General features: G+C 60.5%; 1 protein-coding gene across 1 annotated transcript in view; it reads left to right on the forward strand.

The window, feature by feature from the left end:
• Positions 1-22140, forward strand: part of LOC132321081 (tenascin-X-like) — a 55952-nt gene that overhangs the window by 31446 nt on the left and 2366 nt on the right. Inside the window, 15 exon segments of the mRNA XM_059834675.1 lie at positions 551-838; positions 1587-1880; positions 3683-3976; positions 6039-6326; positions 8368-8655; positions 9839-10132; positions 10648-10941; positions 11257-11550; positions 12488-12781; positions 15429-15553; positions 16092-16271; positions 17464-17676; positions 18423-18519; positions 19775-19936; positions 21314-21477. Coding sequence (XP_059690658.1) covers positions 551-838; positions 1587-1880; positions 3683-3976; positions 6039-6326; positions 8368-8655; positions 9839-10132; positions 10648-10941; positions 11257-11550; positions 12488-12781; positions 15429-15553; positions 16092-16271; positions 17464-17676; positions 18423-18519; positions 19775-19936; positions 21314-21477 — 3569 coding nt within the window.

The raw sequence follows: 22140 nt of genomic DNA on the forward strand, positions 1-22140 counted from the left end.
CACCGACGCCATCACAGGTGAGTGGTGCTGTGGGAGCACCCGTGCCCCTCCTGTCCCGGGTTTGGAGTGTGGCAGGAGCTTGGGCGGGGCCCATCGAAGATCCTGGGCCCATGTGGGAAATGGGAACTTCTCTTGGGGGGTGTTGATTGGGGGCGTGGTGGAGGGGCGGGTGCAGGCGGGGTTGAAGGCTGTAATGGAGGGGGAGAGAGAGAGAAGCGTGGAGGGAGGGAGGGAGTGATGAGGGTACGGGTGGTGGGATGAGCGTGCGGCTCGTTGGGTGAGGAGATGGATGGATGGATGGATGGATTGATGGATGGATGGATGGTGGGTGGTTGGTTAATAGGTTGATTGGATGGATGGATGATTGAACAGGTGGTTGGCTGGATAGATGGGTGTTCGGATGGAAGAGTGGGTGATAGGATGGTTGGGTAGAAAAATGGATGGATGGATGGATGGATGGATGGATGGATGGATGGATGGTATGATGGATGTTTTGAGGGTCATATTGACGTTTATGCCCTGTATTGTGCCCTTTCTGTTGCAGCTGCAGCTGAGCCAGAAAAGGAACCCCCATCGCAGCCGATGCTGGGCGAGCTGAGAGCCCCTCATGTCACCCCCGAGTCCGTGGAGCTGGAGTGGAGTGTCCCCGAGGGCACCTTTGACTCCTTCACGGTGCAGTACAAGGATGCCCAAGGGCAGCCCCAGGTGCTGCCCGTGGAGGGTGGTTCCCGCAGGGTGACGGTGCCTGGGCTGTCCCCGTCCCGCCGGTACAAGTTCAACCTGTATGGGGTGTGGGGTCGGAAACGTGTGGGCCCCGTCTCCACCGACGCCGTCACAGGTGAGTGGGGCTGTGGGACCACCCGTGCCCCTCCTGTCCCGGGTTTGGAGTGTGGCAGGAGGTTGGGCAGGGCCCATCGAAAATCCTGGGCCCATGTGGGAACTGGGAACTTCTCTTGGGGGGTGTTGATTGGGGGCGTGGTGGAGGGACGGGTGGAGGCGGGGTTGAAGGCTGTAATGGAGGGGGAGAGAGAGGGAAGCGTGGAGGGAGGGAGGGAGTGATGGTGGTACGGGTGGTGGGATGAGCGTGCGGCTCGCTGGGTGAGGAGATGGATGGATGGATGGATGGATGGATGGTGGGTGGTTGGTTAATATGGTTGGATGGAAGATTGTTGATGGAAAAAAGACGGGATTGGAGGGCTGGAGGCGTGGGTGGATGGATGGACAATGATCTGTAGAGCTGGATGAGTGTTTGGATGGTTGGTTGGACGTGTTGTTGGGTGGATGATGAGCCAGATGGATGGAAAGAAGGATGTGTGGTGGGATGTGCGTGTGGCGCGTTTGATGAGGAGATGGATGGATGGATATGAGGATGGAGGGATGATGGTGGGTGATGGGTTAATAGGTTGATTGGATGGATGGATGATTGAACAGGTGGTTGCCTGGATAGATGGGTGTTTTGATGGAAGCGTGGATGTTGGATGGTTGGGTAGAAAAAAGGATGGATGGATGGATGGAGAAATGGATGGATGAATGTTTTGAGCGACGTATGGATGTTTATGCTCTGCACTGCTCACTCTTTGTTGCAGCTGCAGCCGAACCGGAGGAGGAACCGCCATCGCAGCCGATGCTGGGCGAGCTCACGGCCCCTCATGTCACCCCCGAGTCCGTGGAGCTGGAGTGGAGCGTCCCCGAGGGCACCTTTGACTCCTTCACGGTGCAGTACAAGGATGCCCAAGGGCAGCCCCAGGTGCTGCCCGTGGAGGGTGGTTCCCGCAGGGTGACGGTGCCTGGGCTGTCTGCGTCCCGCCGGTACAAGTTCAACCTGTACGGGGTGTGGGGTCGGAAACGTGTGGGCCCCGTCTCCACCGACGCCCTCACAGGTGAGGGCACCTGTGGGCTCCATCCATGTTCCTTTGGGCGCTGTTTTGGAGCGTGGCAGGAGCTTGTCCAGCGGGGATATCTCTTGAGTGTGGAATGTTGGGTGGACGTAGGGATGGGAGTAGGCAAGAGAGAGGGATGGATGGATGGTTGGCTGTCTGTCTGTCTGGATCGTCAGGTAAGTCGAGGGACGAATTTGTGTCTTAAGGTTGGATGATTAGTTTGATGGATGGATGGATGGATGGATGGATGGTATGATGGATGTTTTGAGGGACATATGTATGTTTATGCCCTGCATTGCTCACTCTTTGATGCAGCTACAGCCGAGCCGGAGGAGGAACTGCCATCGCAGCCGATGCTGGGCGAGCTCACGGCGTCCCAGGTCACCCCCGAGTCCGTGGAGCTGGAGTGGAGCGTCCCCGAGGGCACCTTTGACTCCTTCACGGTGCAGTACAAGGATGCCCAAGGGCAGCCCCAGGTGCTGCCCGTGGAGGGTGGTTCCCGCAGGGTGACGGTGCCTGGGCTGTCCCCGTCCCGCCGGTACAAGTTCAACCTGTACGGGGTGTGGGGTCGGAAACGTGTGGGCCCCATCTCCACCGACGCCATCACAGGTGAGTGGTGCTGTGGGACCACCCGTGCCCCTCCTGTCCCGGGTTTGGAGTGTGGCAGGAGGTTGGGCAGGGCCCATCGAAGATCCTGGGCCCATGTGGGAAATGGGAACTTCTCTTGGGGGGAGTTGATTGGGGGCGTGGTGGAGGGACGGGTGGAGGCGGGGTTGAAGGCTGTAATGGAGGGGGAGAGAGAGGGAAGCGTGGAGGGAGGGAGGGAGTGATGGGGGTACGGGTGGTGGGATGAGCGTGCGGCTCGTTGGGTGAGGAGATGGATGGATGCATGGGTGGATGGATGGATGGATGGTGGGTGGTTGGTTAATATGGTTGGATGGAAGATTGTTGATGGAAAAAGGACGGGATTGGAGGGCTGGAGGCATGAATGGATGGATGGACAATGATCTGTAGAGCTGGATGAGTGATTGGATGGTTGGTTGGACGTGTTGGTGGGTGGATGATCAGCCAGATGGATGGAAAGAAGGATGGGTGGTGGGATGTGTGTGTGGCGCGTTGGGTTAGGAGATGGATGGGTGGATGGAGGGATGATGGTGGGTGATGGGTTAATAGGTTGATTGGATGGATGGAAGAATGAATGGGTGGTTGCCTGGATAGATGGGTGTTTTGATGGAAGGGTGGATGATAGGATGGTTGCGTAGAGGAATGGATTCAAGGACTGGTGGGTGGAAGAGTGGAGGGAAAAACGGTTGATCGGAGGGATGGACGTATGGACGGTTGTAGGGAGAACTGGAGGGAGAGAAGGTTGCACGGGCAGTTAGACAAAGGGCTTGGTGGGTGGCTGAAGGAAATGACGAAGAGAAGGCTTAATGAATGGCTGACGACATGGGTGACCAAAACCCGGCCTTAAAGAGTCGATAGAGAGTTTGTTTGGGTGATATGTCTGATGGTTGGATGATTAGATGGATGAGAGGAGAGAGAGATGTTGAGTGGAAGGATGCACGTGTGGGTGGTTGGAAGGCTGATGGGTAGAACCGCATGAGGGATGGATGGAAGGCCAGGTGGGTGGATGCTTGGGTGAACTGATAGCTGGAGGGTTGATTAGTTGGGTGTATGCGTGGATGGATAGGTGGATGGTTGGGTAGAAAAATGGATGGATGGATGGATGGATGGATGGATGGATGGATGTTTTGAGGAAGGTATGAATGTTTATGCTCTGCCTTGCTCACTCTTTTTTGAAGCTGCAGCTGAACCAGAGGAGGAACCGCCATCGCAGCCGATGCTGGGCGAGCTCACGGCCCCTCATGTCACCCCCGAGTCCGTGGAGCTGGAGTGGAGCGTCCCCGAGGGCACCTTTGACTCCTTCACGGTGCAGTACAAGGATGCCCAAGGGCAGCCCCAGGTGCTGCCCGTGGAGGGTGGTTCCCGCAGGGTGACGGTGCCTGGGCTGTCCCCGTCCCGCCGGTACAAGTTCAACCTGTACGGGGTGTGGGGTCGGAAACGTGTGGGCCCCGTCTCCACCGACGCCGTCACAGGTGAGGGTGGCTGTGTGTATCCTGTGGACCATGTGTTTGGAGTGTGGCAGGAGCTTGGTGAGGGCAATTTTCAGATGATGGATGGATGGATGGATGGAATAACGTGTGGATCATTGGATGAATGGATAACTTGGTCCATGGTTGAATGGATGGAGGCATGGATGGCTGGATGGATATTTGGGATGATTGTGTGTGGTTTGTGGACTGGATGTGTGATTGGATGATTGTGTGGACGCAAGGCTGGGTAGATGGATGGTGAGATAGTTGCTGGATGTCTTGTTTAGAGGAATAGAGGAGCTTCTCGTTGGTTGGATGTTGGAATGGAGCTGTTGATTGAAGGACTGATGGCTGGAATAAGGTGCATGGAGAGATGAGTGATCTGATGGATGGAAGGGTGGACAGAGATGGATGGGTGGGTTGGTGGAGGGAAGTATGCAATGTTTATGGCCTGCTTTCTTTTGCTGGATGGAAGACAAGACTGATGGATGGATGGATGGATGGATGGATGGATGGATGGATGGATGGATGTTTAAGCCCTGCATTGTGCCCTCTCTGTTGCAGCTGTAGCTGAACCAGAGGAGGAACCGCCATCGCAGCCGATGCTGGGCGAGCTCACGGCCCCTCATGTCACCCCCGAGTCCGTGGAGCTGGAGTGGAGCGTCCCCGAGGGCACCTTTGACTCCTTCATGGTGCAGTACAAGGATGCCCAAGGGCAGCCCCAGGTGCTGCCCGTGGAGGGTGGTTCCCGCAGGGTGACGGTGCCTGGGCTGTCCCCGTCCCGCCGGTACAAGTTCAACCTGTACGGGGTGTGGGGTAGGAAACGTGTGGGCCCCGTCTCCACCGAGGCCGTCACAGGTGAGTGGGGCTGTGGGACCACCCGTGCCCCTCCTGTCCCGGGTTTGGAGTGTGGCAGGAGCTTGGGCGGGGTCCATCGAAAATCCTGGGCCCATGTGGGAACTGGGAACTTCTCTTGGGGGGTGTTGATTGGGGGTGTGGTGGAGGGACAGGTGGAGGCGGTGTTGAAGGCTGTAATGGAGGGGGAGAGAGAGGGAAGCGTGGAGGGAGGGAGGGAGTGATGGGGGTACGGGTGGTGGGATGAGCGTGCGGCTCGCTGGGTAAGGAGATGGATGGATGCATGGGTGGATGGATGGATGGATGGTGGGTGGTTGGTTAATATGGTTGGATGGAAGATTGTTGATGGAAAAAGGACGGGATTGGAGGGCTGGATGCCTGAGTGGATGAATGGACAATGATCTGTAGAGCTGGATGAGTGTTTGTATGGTTGGTTGGACGTGTTGGTGGGTGGATGATCAGCCAGATGGATGGAAAGAAGGATGGGTGGTGGGATGTGTGTGTGGCGCGGTGGGTGAGGAGATGGATGGGTGGATGGAGGGATGATGGTGGGTGATGGGTTAATATGTTGATTGGATGGATGGAAGAATGAATGGGTGATTGCCTGGATAGATGGGTGTTTTGATGGAAGGGTGGATGATAGGATGGTTGCGTAGAGGAATGGATTCAAGGACTGATGGGTGGAAGAGTGCAGGGAGAAACGGTTGATCGGAGGGATGGACGTATGGACGGTTGTAGGGAGAACTGGAGGGAGAGAATGTTGCACGGGCAGTTAGACAAAGGGCTTGGTGGGTGGCTGAAGGAAATGACGAAGAGAAGGCTTAATGAATGGCTGACGACATGGGTGACCAAAACCCGGCCTTAAAGAGTCGATAGAGAGTTTGTTTGGGTGGTATGTCTGATGGTTGGATGATTAGATGGATGAGAGGAGAGAGAGATGTTGAGTGGAAGGATGCACGTGTGGGTGGTTGGAAGGCTGATGGGTAGAACCGCATGAGGGATGGATGGAAGGCCAGGTGGGTGGATGCTTGGGTGAACTGATAGCTGGAGGGTTGATTAGTTGGGTGTATGCGTGGATGGATAGGTGGATGGTTGGGTAGAAAAATGGATGGATGGATGGATGGATGGATGGATGGATGGATGGATGGATGTTTTGAGGAAGGTATGAATGTTTATGCTCTGCCTTGCTCACTCTTTTTTGAAGCTGCAGCTGAACCAGAGGAGGAACCGCCATCGCAGCCGATGCTGGGCGAGCTCACGGCCCCTCATGTCACCCCCGAGTCCGTGGAGCTGGAGTGGAGCGTCCCCGAGGGCACCTTTGACTCCTTCACGGTGCAGTACAAGGATGCCCAAGGGCAGCCCCAGGTGCTGCCCGTGGAGGGTGGTTCCCGCAGGGTGACGGTGCCTGGGCTGTCCCCGTCCCGCCGGTACAAGTTCAACCTGTACGGGGTGTGGGGTCGGAAACGTGTGGGCCCCGTCTCCACCGACGCCGTCACAGGTGAGGGTGGCTGTGTGTATCCTGTGGACCATGTGTTTGGAGTGTGGCAGGAGCTTGGTGAGGGCAATTTTCAGATGATGGATGGATGGATGGATGGAATAACGTGTGGATCATTGGATGAATGGATAACTTGGTCCATGGTTGAATGGATGGAGGCATGGATGGCTGGATGGATATTTGGGATGATTGTGTGTGGTTTGTGGACTGGATGTGTGATTGGATGATTGTGTGGACGCAAGGCTGGGTAGATGGATGGTGAGATAGTTGCTGGATGTCTTGTTTAGAGGAATAGAGGAGCTTCTCGTTGGTTGGATGTTGGAATGGAGCTGTTGATTGAAGGACTGATGGCTGGAATAAGGTGCATGGAGAGATGAGTGATCTGATGGATGGAAGGGTGGACAGAGATGGATGGGTGGGTTGGTGGAGGGAAGTATGCAATGTTTATGGCCTGCTTTCTTTTGCTGGATGGAAGACAAGACTGATGGATGGATGGATGGATGGATGGATGGATGGATGGATGGATGGATGTTTAAGCCCTGCATTGTGCCCTCTCTGTTGCAGCTGTAGCTGAACCAGAGGAGGAACCGCCATCGCAGCCCGATGCTGGGCGAGCTCACGGCCCCTCATGTCACCCCCGAGTCCGTGGAGCTGGAGTGGAGCGTCCCCGAGGGCACCTTTGACTCCTTCATGGTGCAGTACAAGGATGCCCAAGGGCAGCCCCAGGTGCTGCCCGTGGAGGGTGGTTCCCGCAGGGTGACGGTGCCTGGGCTGTCCCCGTCCCGCCGGTACAAGTTCAACCTGTACGGGGTGTGTGGGGTAGGAAACGTGTGGGCCCCGTCTCCACCGAGGCGTCACAGGTGAGTGGGGCTGTGGGACCACCCGTGCCCCTCCTGTCCCGGGTTTGGAGTGTGGCAGGAGCTTGGGCGGGGTCCATCGAAGATCCTGGGCCCATGTGGGAACTGGGAACTTCTCTTGGGGGGTGTTGATTGGGGGCGTGGTGGAGGGACAGGTGGAGGCGGGGTTGAAGGCTGTAATGGAGGGGGATAGAGAGAGGGAAGCGTGGAGGGAGGGAGGGAGTGATGGGGGTACGGGTGGTGGGATGAGCGTGCGGCTCGTTGGGTGAGGAGATGGATGGATGGATGGGTGGATGGATTTATGGATGGATGGTGGGTGGTTGGTTAATATGGTTGGATGGAAGATTGTTGATGGAAAAAGAACGGGATTGGAGGGCTGGATGCCTGAGTGGATGGATGGACAATGATCTTTTGAGCTGGATGAGTGTTTGGATGGTTGGTTGGACGTGTTGTTGGGTGGATGATCAGCCAGATGGATGGAAAGAAGGATGGGTGGTGGGATGTGTGTGTGGCGCGTTGGGTGAGGAGATGGATGGGTGGATGGAGGGATGATGGTGGTGATGGGTTAATATGTTGATTGGATGGTTGGAAGAATGAATGGGTGATTGCCTGGATAGATGGGTGTTTTGATGGAAGGGTGGATGATAGGATGGTTGCGTAGAGGAATGGATTCAAGGACTGGTGGCTGGAAGAGTGGAGGGAAAAACGGTTGATCGGAGGGATGGACGTATGGACGGTTGGAGGGAGAACTGGAGGGAGAGAATGTTGCACGGGCAGTTAGACAAAGGGCTTGGTGGGTGGCTGAAGGAAATGACGAAGAGAAGGCTTAATGAATGGCTGACGACATGGGTGACCAAAACCCGGCCTTAAAGAGTCGATAGAGAGTTTGTTTGGGTGATATGTCTGATGGTTGGATGATTAGATGGATGAGAGGAGAGAGAGATGGTGAGTGGAAGGATGCACGTGTGGGTGGTTGGAAGGCTGATGGGTAGAACCGCATGAGGGATGGATGGAAGGCCAGGTGGGTGGATGCTTGGGTGAACTGATAGCTGGAGGGTTGATTAGTTGGGTGTATGCGTGGATGGATAGGTGGATGGTTGGGTAGAAAAATGGATGGATGGATGGATGTTTTGAGGAAGGTATGAATGTTTATGCTCTGCCTTGCTCACTCTTTTTTGAAGCTGCAGCTGAACCAGAGGAAGAATCCCCATCGCAGCCGATGCTGGGCGAGCTCACGGCCCCTCACGTCACCCCCGAGTCCGTGGAGCTGGAGTGGAGCGTCCCCGAGGGCACCTTTGACTCCTTCACGGTGCAGTACAAGGATGCCCAAGGGCAGCCCCAGGTGCTGCCCGTGGAGGGTGGTTCCCGCAGGGTGACGGTGCCTGGGCTGTCCCCGTCCCGCCGGTACAAGTTCAACCTGTACGGGGTGTGGGGTCGGAAACGTGTGGGCCCCGTCTCCACCGACGCCGTCACAGGTGAGTGGGGCTGTGGGAGCACCCGTGCCCCTCCTGTCCCGGGTTTGGAGTGTGGCAGGAGCTTGGGCGGTCCATCGAAAATCCTGGGCCCATGTGGGAACTGGGAACTTCTCTTGGGGGGTGTTGATTGGGGGCGTGGTGGAGGGACGGGTGGAGGCGGGGTTGAAGGCTGTAATGGAGGGGGAGAGAGAGGGAAGCGTGGAGGGAGGGAGGGAGTGATGGGGGTACGGGTGGTGGGATGAGCGTGCGGCTCATTGGGTGAGGAGATGGATGGATGCATGGGTGGATGGATGGATGGTGGGTGGTTGGTTAATATGGTTGGATGGAAGATTGTTGATGGAAAAAGGACGGGATTGGAGGGCTGGAGGCGTGGGTGGATGGATGGACAATGATCTGTAGAGCTGGATGAGTGATTGGATGGTTGGTTGGATGGGTTGGTGGGTGGATGATCAGCCAGATGGATGGAAAGAAGGATGGGTGGTGGGATGTGTGTGTGGCGCGGTGGGTGAGGAGATGGATTGGTGGATGGAGGGATGATGGTGGGTGATGGGTTAATATGTTGATTGGATGGATGGAAGAATGAATGGGTGATTGCCTGGATAGATGGGTGTTTTGATGGAAGGGTGGATGATAGGATGGTTGCGTAGAGGAATGGATTCAAGGACTGGTGGGTGGAAGAGTGGAGGGAAAAACGGTTGATCGGAGGGATGGACGTATGGACGGTTGGAGGGAGAACTGGAGGGAGAGAATGTTGCACGGGCAGTTAGACAAAGGGCTTGGTGGGTGGCTGAAGGAAATGACGAAGAGAAGGCTTAATGAATGGCTGACGACATGGGTGACCAAAACCCGGCCTTAAAGAGTCGATAGAGAGTTTGTTTGGGTGATATGTCTGATGGTTGGATGATTAGATGGATGAGAGGAGAGAGAGATGTTGAGTGGAAGGATGCACGTGTGGGTGGTTGGAAGGCTGATGGGTAGAACCGCATGAGGGATGGATGGAAGGCCAGGTGGGTGGATGCTGGGGTGAACTGATAGCTGGAGGGTTGATTAGTTGAGTGTATGCGTGGATGGATAGGTGGATGGTTGGGTAGAAAAATGGATGGATGGATGGATGGATGGATGGATGGATGTTTTGAGGAAGGTATGAATGTTTATGCTCTGCCTTGCTCACTCTTTTTTGAAGCTGCAGCTGAACCAGAGGAAGAATCCCCATCGCAGCCGATGCTGGGCGAGCTCACGGCCCCTCATGTCACCCCCGAGTCCGTGGAGCTGGAGTGGAGCGTCCCCGAGGGCACCTTTGACTCCTTCACGGTGCAGTACAAGGATGCCCAAGGGCAGCCCCAGGTGCTGCCCGTGGAGGGTGGTTCCCGCAGGGTGACGGTGCCTGGGCTGTCCCCGTCCCGCCGGTACAAGTTCAACCTGTACGGGGTGTGGGGTCGGAAGCGTGTGGGCCCCATCTCCACCGATGCCGTCACAGGTGAGTGGGGCTGTGGGAGCACCCGTGCCCCTCCTGTCCCGGGTTTGGAGTGTGGCAGGAGGTTGGGCGGGGCCCATCGAAGATCCTGGGCCCTTGTGGGAACTGGGAACTTCTCTTGGGGGGTGTTGATTGGGGGCGTGGTGGAGGGACGGGTGGAGGCGGGGTTGAAGGCTGTAATGGAGGGGGAGAGAGAGGGAAGCGTGGAGGGAGGGAGGGAGTGATGGGGGTACGGGTGGTGGGATGAGCGTGCGGCTCGTTGGGTAAGGAGATGGATGGATGGATGGATGGATGGATGGATGGATGGATGGTGGGTGGTTGGTTAATAGGTTGATTGGATGGATGGATGATTGAACAGGTGGTTGGCTGGATAGATGGGTGTTTGGATGGAAGGGTGGGTGATAGGATGGTTGGGTAGAAAAATGGATGGATGGATGGATGGATGGATGGATGGATGGATGGATGTTTTGAGGGTCATATTGACTTTTATGCCCTGTATTGTACCCTTTCTGTTGCAGCTGCAGCTGAGCCAGAGAAGGAACCCCCATCGCAGCCGATGCTGGGCGAGCTCACGGCCCCTCACGTCACCCCCGAGTCCGTGGAGCTGGAGTGGAGCGTCCCCGAGGGCACCTTTGACTCCTTCACGGTGCAGTACAAGGATGCCCAAGGGCAGCCCCAGGTGCTGCCCGTGGAGGGTGGTTCCCGCAGGGTGACGGTGCCTGGGCTGTCCCCGTCCCGCCGGTACAAGTTCAACCTGTACGGGGTGTGGGGTCGGAAGCGTGTGGGCCCCGTCTCTACCGAGGCCGTCACAGGTGAGGGCGCCTGTGGGCTCCATCCATGTTCCTTTGGGCGCTGTTTTGGAGCGTGGCAGGAGCTTGTCCAGCGGGGACACCTCTTGAGTGTGGAATGTTGGGTGGACGTAGGGATGGGAGTAGGCAAGAGAGAGGTATGGATGGATGGTTGGCTGTCTGTCTGTCTGGATCGTCAGGTAAGTTGAGGGACGAATTTGTGTCTTAAGGTTGGATGATTAGTTTTTTGGATGGATGGATGGATGGATGGATGGAATGATGGATGTTTCGAGGGACATATGTATGTTTATGCCCTGCATTGCTGACTCTTTGATGCAGCTACAGCCGAGCCGGAGGAGGAACCCCCATCGCAGCCGATGCTGGGCGAGCTCACGGCCTCCCAGGTCACCCCCGAGTCCGTGGAGCTGGAGTGGAGCGTCCCCGAGGGCACCTTTGACTCCTTCACGGTGCAGTACAAGGATGCCCAAGGGCAGCCCCAGGTGCTGCCCGTGGAGGGTGGTTCCCGCAGGGTGACGGTGCCTGGGCTGTCCCCGTCCCGCCGGTACAAGTTCAACCTGTACGGGGTGTGGGGTAGGAAACACGTGGGTCCCGTCTCCACCGATGCCATCACAGGTGAGGGCCTGTGCAGGATCTGTCCACATCCCCTCTGGGTGCTGGGTTTGGAGGTGGCAGAAGCTTGGGCAGGGCTCATCCTGCGGCCGGTGGGAAACGGGAACATCTCTTGGGTGCTGGCTGGGGATGGGTGGAAGGATGGGAGCAGGCAAGGTTGGAGGAATGGGGGGATAGGTTGATAGAAGATTTTTGGTTGGGTGGATGGAAGGTTGGGTGGATGGAGCGATGGATTTTTATGCCCTGCATTATGGCCTCACCGTTGCAGCCCCAGCTCCACAAGAAGACAAGCCCCCATCCCAGCCGATGCTGGGCGAACTCACGGCCTCCCATGTCGCCTCTGACTCCATCCAGCTGGAGTGGAGTGTCCCCGAGGGCACCTTTGACTCCTTCACGCTGCAGTACAGGGATGCACAGGGGCAGCCCGAGTCACTGCTCGTGGACGGAGGCTCCCACACGGTGACCGTCCCTGGGCTGTCACCGTCCCACCGCTACAATTTCTACCTGTACGGGGTGTTGGGGCAGAAACGTCTGGGTCCCATCTCCCTTGACACCATCACAGGTGAGGACCTGTGCTGGATCCGTCCACGTCCCCTCTGGGTGGTGGGTTTGGAGTGTGGCAGGAGCTGGGGCAGGGCTCATCCTGGTCCCTTGGGCCTGGTGGGAAACGGGAACATCTCTTGGGTGCTGGCTGGGGATGGGTGGATGGATGGATGGATGTGAGCAGGCAAGGGTGACGGGATTGGGGGATGCTGATGGATGGCTGGATGGTTTATAGGTTGGATGAATGGACACGGGGTTGGATGGAGGGAGGGATGGATGGATGAAGGTGAGTGGAGAAGGGATGGATGGGTAGAGGAATGTTTGGTTGGTTGTTGAACAGAGCGGGTGGGTGGAGAGGTTGATGTTTATACACTGCATTGTGTCCTCGCCGTTGCAGCCCCAGCTCCACAAAAGGAGAAGCCACCGTCCCAGCCCCGCCTGGGCGAGCTCACGGCCCCACATGTCACCCCTGAGTCCGTGGAGCTGGAGTGGAGCGTCCCCGAGGGCACCTTTGACTCCTTCACGGTGCAGTACAAGGATGCCCAAGGGCAGCCCCAGGTGCTGCCCGTGGAGGGTGGTTCCCGCAGGGTGACGGTGCCTGGGCTGTCCCCGTCCCGCCGGTACAAGTTCAACCTGTACGGGGTGTGGGGTCGGAAGCGTGTGGGCCCCATCTCCACCGACGCCCTCACAGGTGAGGGTGGCTGTGGACCACTTCTGTGTCCCCTTTGGGTGCTGCTTTTGGGGTGGCAGGAGGAGCTGGGGCAGGGCCCATCCTGGTCCCTTGGGTCTTGTGGGAACTGGGAACATCTCTTGGGTGCTAACAAGGGCGTGGATGATGGTGTGGGTGAGTGCAAGGTTGGAGGGTTGGGTGGGCGAATGGGTGGAAGGGTGGATGGACGGATGGATGGAAGGGTGGATGGAAGGGTGGATGGATGGAAGGGTGGATGGATGGAAGGATGGATGGGTGGATGGAAGGGTGGATGGGTGGATGGAAGGGTGGATGGATGGATGGATGGAAGAGTAGATGGATGGAAGAGTAGATGGATGGAAGGATGGATGGGTGGATGGAAGGGTGGATGGATGGAAGGGTGGATGGATGGAAGGGTGGAAGTTGCTTCTATGATGTTCTGGCTATTTGGATGACTGGATGGATCCTTGGCTGGCCAGATCCATGGACTTGTGCGAAATGGGAACAAATTCTTGGCCCTAAGCGTGGGATCGATGGAGGGATGGGGGCATGAAGGTTGGAGGGACAGACTGATGGATGTGTGGAGGATGGACGGACGGATGGATGGATGTTTAGTTGGTTGGTTGAATGGGTGGATGGGCTGAAGGTTGGTTGGACAGATGGATGGACGATGGAGGGCTGGCTGGATGACTGGAAGGATGGATGGATGGTTGGGTAGACTGATGTAGTCATGGGCAGAGGAACGTGTGGGTAGACGGAAGGGCAGATGGCTCTGGAGGAGATGCAGCGTGGCTGGATGGTGGATGGGTGGGTGAAAAGATGGATGGAAGGTTGGATGGATGGATGGAAGGTTGGATGGATGGATGGATGGTTGGATGGATGGTTGGACGGTTGGATGGTCAGATGGACAGTTGGATGGATGGGTGGACGGTTGGATTGGTGGATAGAGCAGTGGACAGATGGGTGGATGGTTGATGCTGGACAGTGGGACGGTGGATGGTTGGATGGTGGGATGGTTGATGGCTGGACAGTTGGGCGGTGGGACGGTTGGGCGGTGGGACGGTTGGGCGGTGGGACGGTTGGATGGTGGGACGGTTGATGATTTGACGGTTGGATGGTGGGATGATGGGATGGTTGGACAGTTAGATGGTTGGATGGTGGGATGGTTGATGATTTGACAGTTGGATGGTGGGATGATGGGATGGTTGGATGGTGGGATGATGGGATGGTGGGCAGTTGGATGGTGGGATGGTTGATGGTTGGATGGTGGGATGATGGGATAGGTTGGACGGTTGGACGGTTGGATGGTGGGATAGTTGATGATTGGACAGTTGGATGGTGGGATGGCTGATGGTTGATGGTGGGATGGTTGGACGGTGGGATGGTTGATGGTTGGATGGTGGGATGATGGGATGGTTGGGTGGTGGGCAGTTGGATGGTGGGACGGTTGATGGTTGGATGGTGGGATGATGGGATAGGTTGGACGGTTGGACAGTTGGATGGTGGGATGGCTGATGGTTGATGGTGGGATGGTTGGACAGTTGGGTGGTTGATGGTTGGACGGTTGGATGGTGGGATGGTTGATAGTTGGACGGTGGGATGGTTGATGGTTGGACAGTTGGACAGTTGGATGGTTGATGGTTGGATGGTGAGATGATGGGATGGTTGGACGGTTGGACAGTTGATGGTTGGACAGTGGGATGGTTGATGGTTGGACAATTGGCCAGTTGGATGGTTGATGGTTGGACGGTTGGATGGTGGGAGGATGGGACAGTTGGATGGTTGGACGGTTGGACGGTTGATGGTTGGACGGTTGATGGTTGGACGGTTGGACAGTTGGATGGTTGACGGTTGGACAGTTGGACGGTTGACGGTTGATGGTTGGATGGTTGAATGGTTGATGGTGATGGTTGGACGGTTGATGGTTGGATGGTTGGACGGTTGGATGGTGGATGGTTGGACGGTTGGACGGTTGACGGTTGATGGTTGGATGGTTGAATGGTTGATGGTGATGGTTGGACGGTTGATGGTTGATGGTTGGACAGTTGGACGGTTGATGGTTGGACGGTTAGATGGTGGATGGTGGATGGTTGATGGTTGGACGGTTGATGGTTGGATGGTTGGACGGTTGGATGGTGGATGGTTGATGGTTGGACGGTTGGATGGTTGGACGGTTGATGGTTGAATGGTTGGATGGTTGATGGTTGATGGTTGGACGGTTGATGGTTGGACGGTTGAATGGTTGATGGTGATGGTTGGACGGTTGATGGTTGATGGTTGGATGGTTGAATGGTTGATGGTGATGGTTGGACGGTTGATGGTTGATGGTTGGACGGTTGGACGGTTGATGGTTGGACAGTTGCTGACCGGACACCTGGATGCCTGATTGGACCGATGGTGTGTTGGAGTCCTGGGTGGGGTGTCCCTGGTGGGGAGGGTCCCCTGGGGGCTGTGGGTGGGGCACCCTCGGGTGCTATGGGGGGGTCTGGGAGTGGGGGGGGTGTCCGTGGGGGTTTCTGTCGGGTTGGGGGGGCTGCGGTGGTCAGATGGGGGGGTGTGTGTGTCTATTGAGGAGCAGTCGGTGGGCGGGTCCTTGGGGGGCTGTGGGGGGGTTTGGGGGTGTCAGCGGCCACGCCCCTCCCCCGCGCAGGCGCCCCGGGGACCCTCTGGGTGGGGACCGTGTGGCCCCGCAGCGCCCGGCTGCACTGGGCACCCCCCCACGCCCCCCCCGACGGCTACGACCTCGTCTACGGCCCCCCCGGAGGACCCCAACAGGTAATGACCCCCCCCAAGACACCCCAAAACCCCAGAAGCCCCCTGGGGCACCCCGACCCTCCCCCCCCCCGGGGACCCCCCAATACTCCCTTAGGGCACCCCAGTGCCCCCTCTGAGACCTAAATAAGCCTCTGGGGAGACCCCAGTAACACCCTGGGGGGGACCCCAATAATGACTTGGGGGACCCCAATAACCCCTCGAGGACCCCAATATCCTTTGTGGGTCCCCCAATACTCCCTTATGGCACCCCAGTGCCCCCCTGAGGCCTAAATAAGTCCCTGGGGACCCCAATAATGCCCAGGGAACCCCAATATTCCTTGTGAGACCCCCAATATCAACCCTGGGACCCCAATATTCCTTGTAGGGCCCCAATATCCACTCAGGGACCCCAATATCCCCCCATGAACCCCAATATCCATTGTGGGACCCCTAATACTCCCTTAGGACACCCCAATAACCCCCTCGGACCCCAATACCACCTCTGGGGACCCCAATAATGCCTCGGGAGACCCCAATACCGCCCTGTGCCCCTCCCCAGACGCTGCGGCTGCCCCCCGAGGCGACGTCCCATCAGCTGTGGGGCCTGGAGCCGGCGGGGCGCTATGGGGTGCAGTTGCGGGGGCGGGGCGGGGATGCGCCCCCTACCCCCCTGGAGGCCACCTTTGACACCCGTGAGCCAGATACCAGGGTCCTTGGGTGGGGGCACCCGGATACCTGGGTCCCTGGGTGATGGGGGGGGGGCTGAGTCCCTGGGTGGGGGGCACCCACATGCCTGGGTCCCTGGATGGTGGGGTGCTGGGTGCTTGGGTGGGGGGCACCCACATGCCTGGGTCCCTGGGTGGTGGGGTGCTGGGTGCTTGGGTGGGGGGCACCTGGACGCCTGGGTCCCTGGGTGGTGGGGTGCTGGGTCCTTGGGTGGGGGGCACCCACATGCCTGGGTCCCTGGGTGGTGGGGTGCTGGGTCCTTGGGTGGGGGGCACCCACATGCCTGGGTCTCTGGGTGGTGGGGTGCTGGGTCCTTGGGTGGGGGGCACCCACATGCCTGGGTCCCTGGGTGGTGGGGTGCTGGGTCCTTGGGTGGGGGCACCCGGACACCTGGGTCTCTGGGTGGGGGGTGCTGGGTCCTTGGGTGGGGGGCACCCGGACACCTGGGTCCCTGGGTGGTGGGGTGCTGGGTGCTTGGGTGGGGGGCACCCGGATGGCTGGGTCCCTGTGTGGTGGGGTGCTGGGTCCTTGGGTGGGGGGCACCCAGATGGCTGGGTCCCTGGGTGGTGGGGTGCTGGGTCCTTCGGTGGGGGCACCCGGATGCCTGGGTCCCTGGGTGGTGGGGTGCTGGGTGCTTGGGTGGGGGGCACCCGGATGCCTGGGTCCCTGGGTGGGGGGGTGCTGGGTCCTTGGGTGGGGGGCACCCGGATGCCTGGGTCCTTGGGTGATGGGCTGCTGGGTGCTTGGGTGGGGGGCACCCACACGCCTGGGTCTCTGGGTGGTGGGGTGCTGGGTGCTTGGGTGGGGGACACCCAGATGGCTGGGTCTCTGGGTGGTGGGGTGCTGGGTCCTTGGGTGGGGGGCACCCACACGCCTGGGTCCCTGGGTGATGGGGAGCTGGGTCCTTGGGTGGGGGGCACCCACATGCTTGGGTCTCTGGGTGGGGGGTGCTGGGTCCTTGGGTGGGGGGCACCCGGATGGCTGGGTCTCTGGGTGGTGGGGTGCTGGGTCCTTGGGTGGGGGGCACCCACACGCCTGGGTCCCTGGGTGATGGGGAGCTGGGTCCTTGGGTGGGGGGCACCCACATGCTTGGGTCTCTGGGTGGGGGGTGCTGGGTCCTTGGGTGGGGGGCACCCGGATGGCTGGGTCCTTGGGTTGGGGGTGCTGGGTCATTGGGTGGGGTGGGACACCTGGGTCCCCAGAAGTCTCTAGGGTGCCTTGGGGGTCCCCGGCCGCCTGGGTGCCCACACCCCCTTGCCCCAACAGCTCCCCTCCCCCACCCGCACCCCCGGGACTGCGCCGAGGAGCAGCTGAACGGGCCGGGGCCTTCGCGCGAGACCCTCATCTTCCTCGGGGGAGACCCCGGGAGACCCCTGCGCGTCTTCTGCGACATGGAAACCGATGGCGGCGGCTGGCTGGTGGGGCAACTGGGAGGCACTGGGGGACGCTGGGAGGGGCTGGGGGGTTTGTATTGGGGGGGGTACTGGGGGCTGTAGGGGGTTCTGTGGGGGCATTGGGGGGTTTGGGGGGCAATAGGAGGTCTTGGGGGGCATTGGGAGGGGCTGGGGGGAACTGGGAGGCACTGGGAGGGGCTGGGGGGGTCGTATTTTGGGGGTATTTGGGGATATAGGGGGTTCTATGGGGGGAAATGGGGGTCTTGGGGGCCAACAGGGGGTCTTGGGGAACTGGGAGGCACTGGGAGGGTCTGGGGAGGGTCATATTGGGGTGGTACTGGGGGATATAGGGGGTTCTATGGGGGGCATTGGGGGGTTTGGGGGGCAATAGGGGGTCTTGGGGGGTTTGGGGGGCAATAGGGGGTCTTGGGTGCGCATTGGAGGGGCTGGTGGGGAACTGGGGGCACTGGGAGGGGCTGGGGGGTTTGTACTGGGGGGTACTGGGGGCTATAGGGGGTTCTATGGGGGATTTGGGGGGCAATAGGAGGTCTTGGGGGGCATTGGGAGGGGCTGGGGGGAACTGGGAGGCACTGGGAGGGGCTGGGGGGTCATATGGGGTGTATTGGGGGGGTTTTATGGGGGGAAATAGGGGGCAGTGGGGGGTCCTGGGGACCAGTGGGGGTCCTGGGGGGAAATAGGGGGCCCTGGGGGCCTCCATGGGGTCAGTGGGGGATTTGGGCCCCCCCCCGACTCCTCCCCCCCTCCAAAAGGTGTTCCAGCGCCGCCAGGACGGGGGCACCGATTTCTGGCGGGGGTGGGGCGCCTACGCCCATGGTTTCGGCAACGTCACCGGGGAGTTCTGGCTGGGTGAGGACCCAGGCATTGGGTGGGCTTGGGTGGGTGTCCCGGGTGTCCCGGGTGGGGACCCAGGTGTCCCAGGGAGGACCCAGGCGTCCGGGTGGGCTTGGGTGGGTGTCCCAAGGGGGGGACCCAGGTGGGTCTTTGGAGGGGACCCAGGTGTCCGGGTGGGCTTGGGTGGGTGTCCCGGGTGTCCCGGGTGGGGACCCACGTGTCCCAGGGAGGACCCAGGTGTCCGGGTGGGCTTGGGTGGGTGTCCCGGGTGTCCCGGGTGGGGACCCAGGTGTCCCAGGGAGGACCCAGGTGTCCGGGTGGGCTTGGGTGGGTGTCCCAAGGGGGGCACCCAGGTGGGTCTTTGGAGGGGACCCAGGTGTCCGGGTGGGCTTGGGTGGGTGTCCCGGGTGGGGACCCACGTGTCCCAGAGAGGACCCAGGCGTCCGGGTGGGCTTGGGTGGGTGTCCCAAGGGGGGACCCAGGTGTCCCAGGGAGGACCCAGACATCTGGGTGGGCTCAAGGGAGGGGACCCAGGCACCCAGGTGGTCATGGGTGGGTCTTTGGAGGGGACCCAGGCATCCGGGTGGGCTTGGGTGGGTGATCAGGGAGGGACCCACACCTCTGGGGGGGGACCCAGGTGTCCGGGTGGGCTTGGGTGGGTGTCCCAGGTGTCCCAAGTGGGGACCCAGGTGTCCCAGGGAGGACCCAGGCGTCCGGGTGGGCTTGGGTGGGTGTCCCAAGGGGGGACCCACATCTCTGGTGGGGGGACCCAGGCACCCAGGTGGTCATGGGTGGGTCTTTGGAGGGGACCCAGGCATCCAGATGGGCTTGGGTGGGTGTCCCAAGGGGGGACCCACATCTCTGGGGGGCACCCAGGCATCCGGGTGGGCTTGGGTGGGTGTCCCGGGTGTCCCAGGTGGGGACCCAGGTGTCCCAGGGAGGACCCAGGCATCCGGGTGGGCTTGGGTGGGTGTCCCAAGGGGGGGACCCACATCTCTGGTGGGGGGACCCAGGCACCCAGGTGGTCATGGGTGGGTCTTTGGAGGGGACCCAAGCATCCAGATGGGCTTGGGTGGGTGTCCCAAGGGGGGACCCACATCTCTGGGGGGGACCCAGGCATCCGGGTGGGCTTGGGTGGGTGTCCCGGGTGTCCCAGGTGGGGACCCAGGTGTCCCAGGGAGGACCCAGGCGTCCGGGTGGGCTTGGGTGGGTGTCCCAAGGGGGGACCCATACATCCGGGCGGTGGCCGGACGCTGTTGTGGGGGCGCAGGGAACGAGGCGCTGCACGCGCTGACGGCGGGGACCCCCACGGAGCTGCGGGTGGATCTCCGCACCCCGCGGGACGCCGCCTTCGCCCGCTACCGCGACTTCGCCGTGGCCGGCCCCGAGGAGCATTACCGCCTCCGCCTCGGCGCCTACAGCGGCACCGCCGGTACAGGGGGGGGCACAGGGGGGTCCTAGAGGGGACTTGGGGGGTCCTGGGTGGGTCTTGGGGGTCCCTTGGCTCATGGAAGGGGTCATGGGGGGGAATATTGGGGGTCTCTTGGCCCATGGGGGGGTCTTGAGGGATCCTAGAGAGGGCTTGGGGGGTCCTGGAGGGGTCTTGGGGGTCACTTGGCCTATGAAGGGGGGTCCTGGGGGGGAATATTGGGGGTCTCCTGGCCCATGGGGGGGTCTTGGGGGGTTCTGGAGGGGGCTCGGGGGGTCCTAGAGGGGACTTGGGGGGTCCTGGGTGGGTCTTGGGGGGTCCCTTGGCTCATGGAAGGGGTCCTGGGGGGGAATATTGGGGGTCTCTTGGCCCATGGGGGGGGTCTTGAGGGATCCTAGAGAGGGCTTGGGGGGTCCTGGGGAGTCTTGGGGGTCACTTGGCCCATGAAGGGGGGTCCTGGGGGGGAAATATTGGGGGTCTCCTGGCCCATGGGGGGTCATGGGGGGTCCTGGAGGGGGCTCGGGGGGTCCTAGAGGGGACTTGGGGGGTCCTGGGTGGGTCTTGGGGGGTCCCTTGGCTCATGGAAGGGGTCCTGGGGGGGAATATTGGGGGTCTCTTGGCCCATGGGGGGGTCTTGAGGGATCCTAGAGAGGGCTTGGGGGGTCCTGGGGAGTCTTGGGGGTCCCTTGGCTCATGGAAGGGGTCCTGGGGGGGAATATTGGGGGTCTCCTGGCCCATGGGGGGTCTTGAGGGGTTCTGGTGGGGGCTCGGGGGGTCCTGGAGGGGTCTTGGGGGGGTTTGGGGGTCCCTTGGCCCTGGGCGATCCTGGGGGAGGTGTCTCTGGACCATTGGGGGGGTCCCTGGGGGTCTGGGGGGGGTGTCCCTGGGGATCTCAGGCGGGGAGGGTCCCTGGGGCGTCCCTGAGTGTCCCCGGGGGGTGTGATGGGGGGTCCCTCGGGGGTCTGGGGGTCTTCAGACCTTGGTGGGGGTCACGGGGGGGGTCTCCGGGCGGGGGACTTTGGGGCGTCTTGGGTGTCCCTTGGATCTGGGGGTCCCTGAGGGGGTTCCTGGGGGGGGGATCTGGGGGGTCTCCAGATCATGGGGGTGGTCCCTGGGGGGGTCTTGGGTGTCCCTGGGGGGGGGGTCTTGGGGGTCCCTTGGACCTGGGGGTCCCTGGGAGGGTTCTGTGGGGGGGGTCTGGGGGTCTCTGGACCATTGGGGGGGTCCCTGAGTGTCCCCGGGGGGGTCTGATGCGGGAGTCCCTGGGGGAGTCTTCCCTGGGCGACCCTGGGGGGGAGTGGGGGTGTCTGGCTCATTGTGGGGGTCCCTTTCGGGGGGTCCCTGGGGGGGGGGGGGGGGCCTGACGGGGGGGTCCCGCAGGGGACGCGCTCTCCTACCACTCCGGCAGCCCCTTCTCCACGCGGGACCGGGACCCCCGGGGCCGCCCCCGCCCCTGCGCCGTCGCCTACGCCGGGGCCTGGTGGTACCACAACTGCCACTACGCCAACCTCAACGGGCGCTACGGGACCCCCCGCCACCACCAGGCAGGCTATAGGGGCCGGGGACCTATAGGGGACCTATAGAGGGCCATAGGGGATGACTAGAGGGGGCTGAGGGGGCCAGAATGGGGTTAATGGGCGCTATGGGGGGGCATAATGGGGTCTATAGGGGCCGTAGGGAGCGTATAAGGACCAGGGGACATATAGGGGGCCATAGGGGGTGACGAGAGTGGGGCTTATGGGGCCAGAGTGGGGTTAATGGGCGCTATGGGGGGACATAATGGGGTCTATAGGGGCCAGGGGACATATAGGGGGCCATAGGGGATGACTAGAGGGGGCTGAGGGGGCCAGAGTGGGGTTAATGGGGGCTGTAGGGGGACATAATGGGGTCTATAGGGGCCGTAGGGAGCGTATAAGGACCAGGGGACCTATAGGAGGCCATAGGGGGTGACGAGAGTGGGGCTTATGGGGCCAGAGTGGGGTTAATGGGCGCTATGGGGGGCATAATGGGGTCTATAGGGGCCGTAGGGAGCCTATAGGGGCCAAGGGACCTATAGAGGGCCATAGGGGATGAGTAGAGGGGGCTGAGGGGGCCAGAGTGGGGTTAATGGGGGCTACAGGGTGACATAATGGGGTCTATAGGGGCCAGGGGACCTATAGGAGGCCATAGGGGGTGACTAGAGTGGGGCTTATGGGGCCAGAGTGGGG

This window comes from Gavia stellata, unplaced genomic scaffold (assembly GCF_030936135.1).
Source record: "Gavia stellata isolate bGavSte3 unplaced genomic scaffold, bGavSte3.hap2 HAP2_SCAFFOLD_398, whole genome shotgun sequence".
Classification (NCBI taxonomy): domain Eukaryota; kingdom Metazoa; phylum Chordata; class Aves; order Gaviiformes; family Gaviidae; genus Gavia; species Gavia stellata.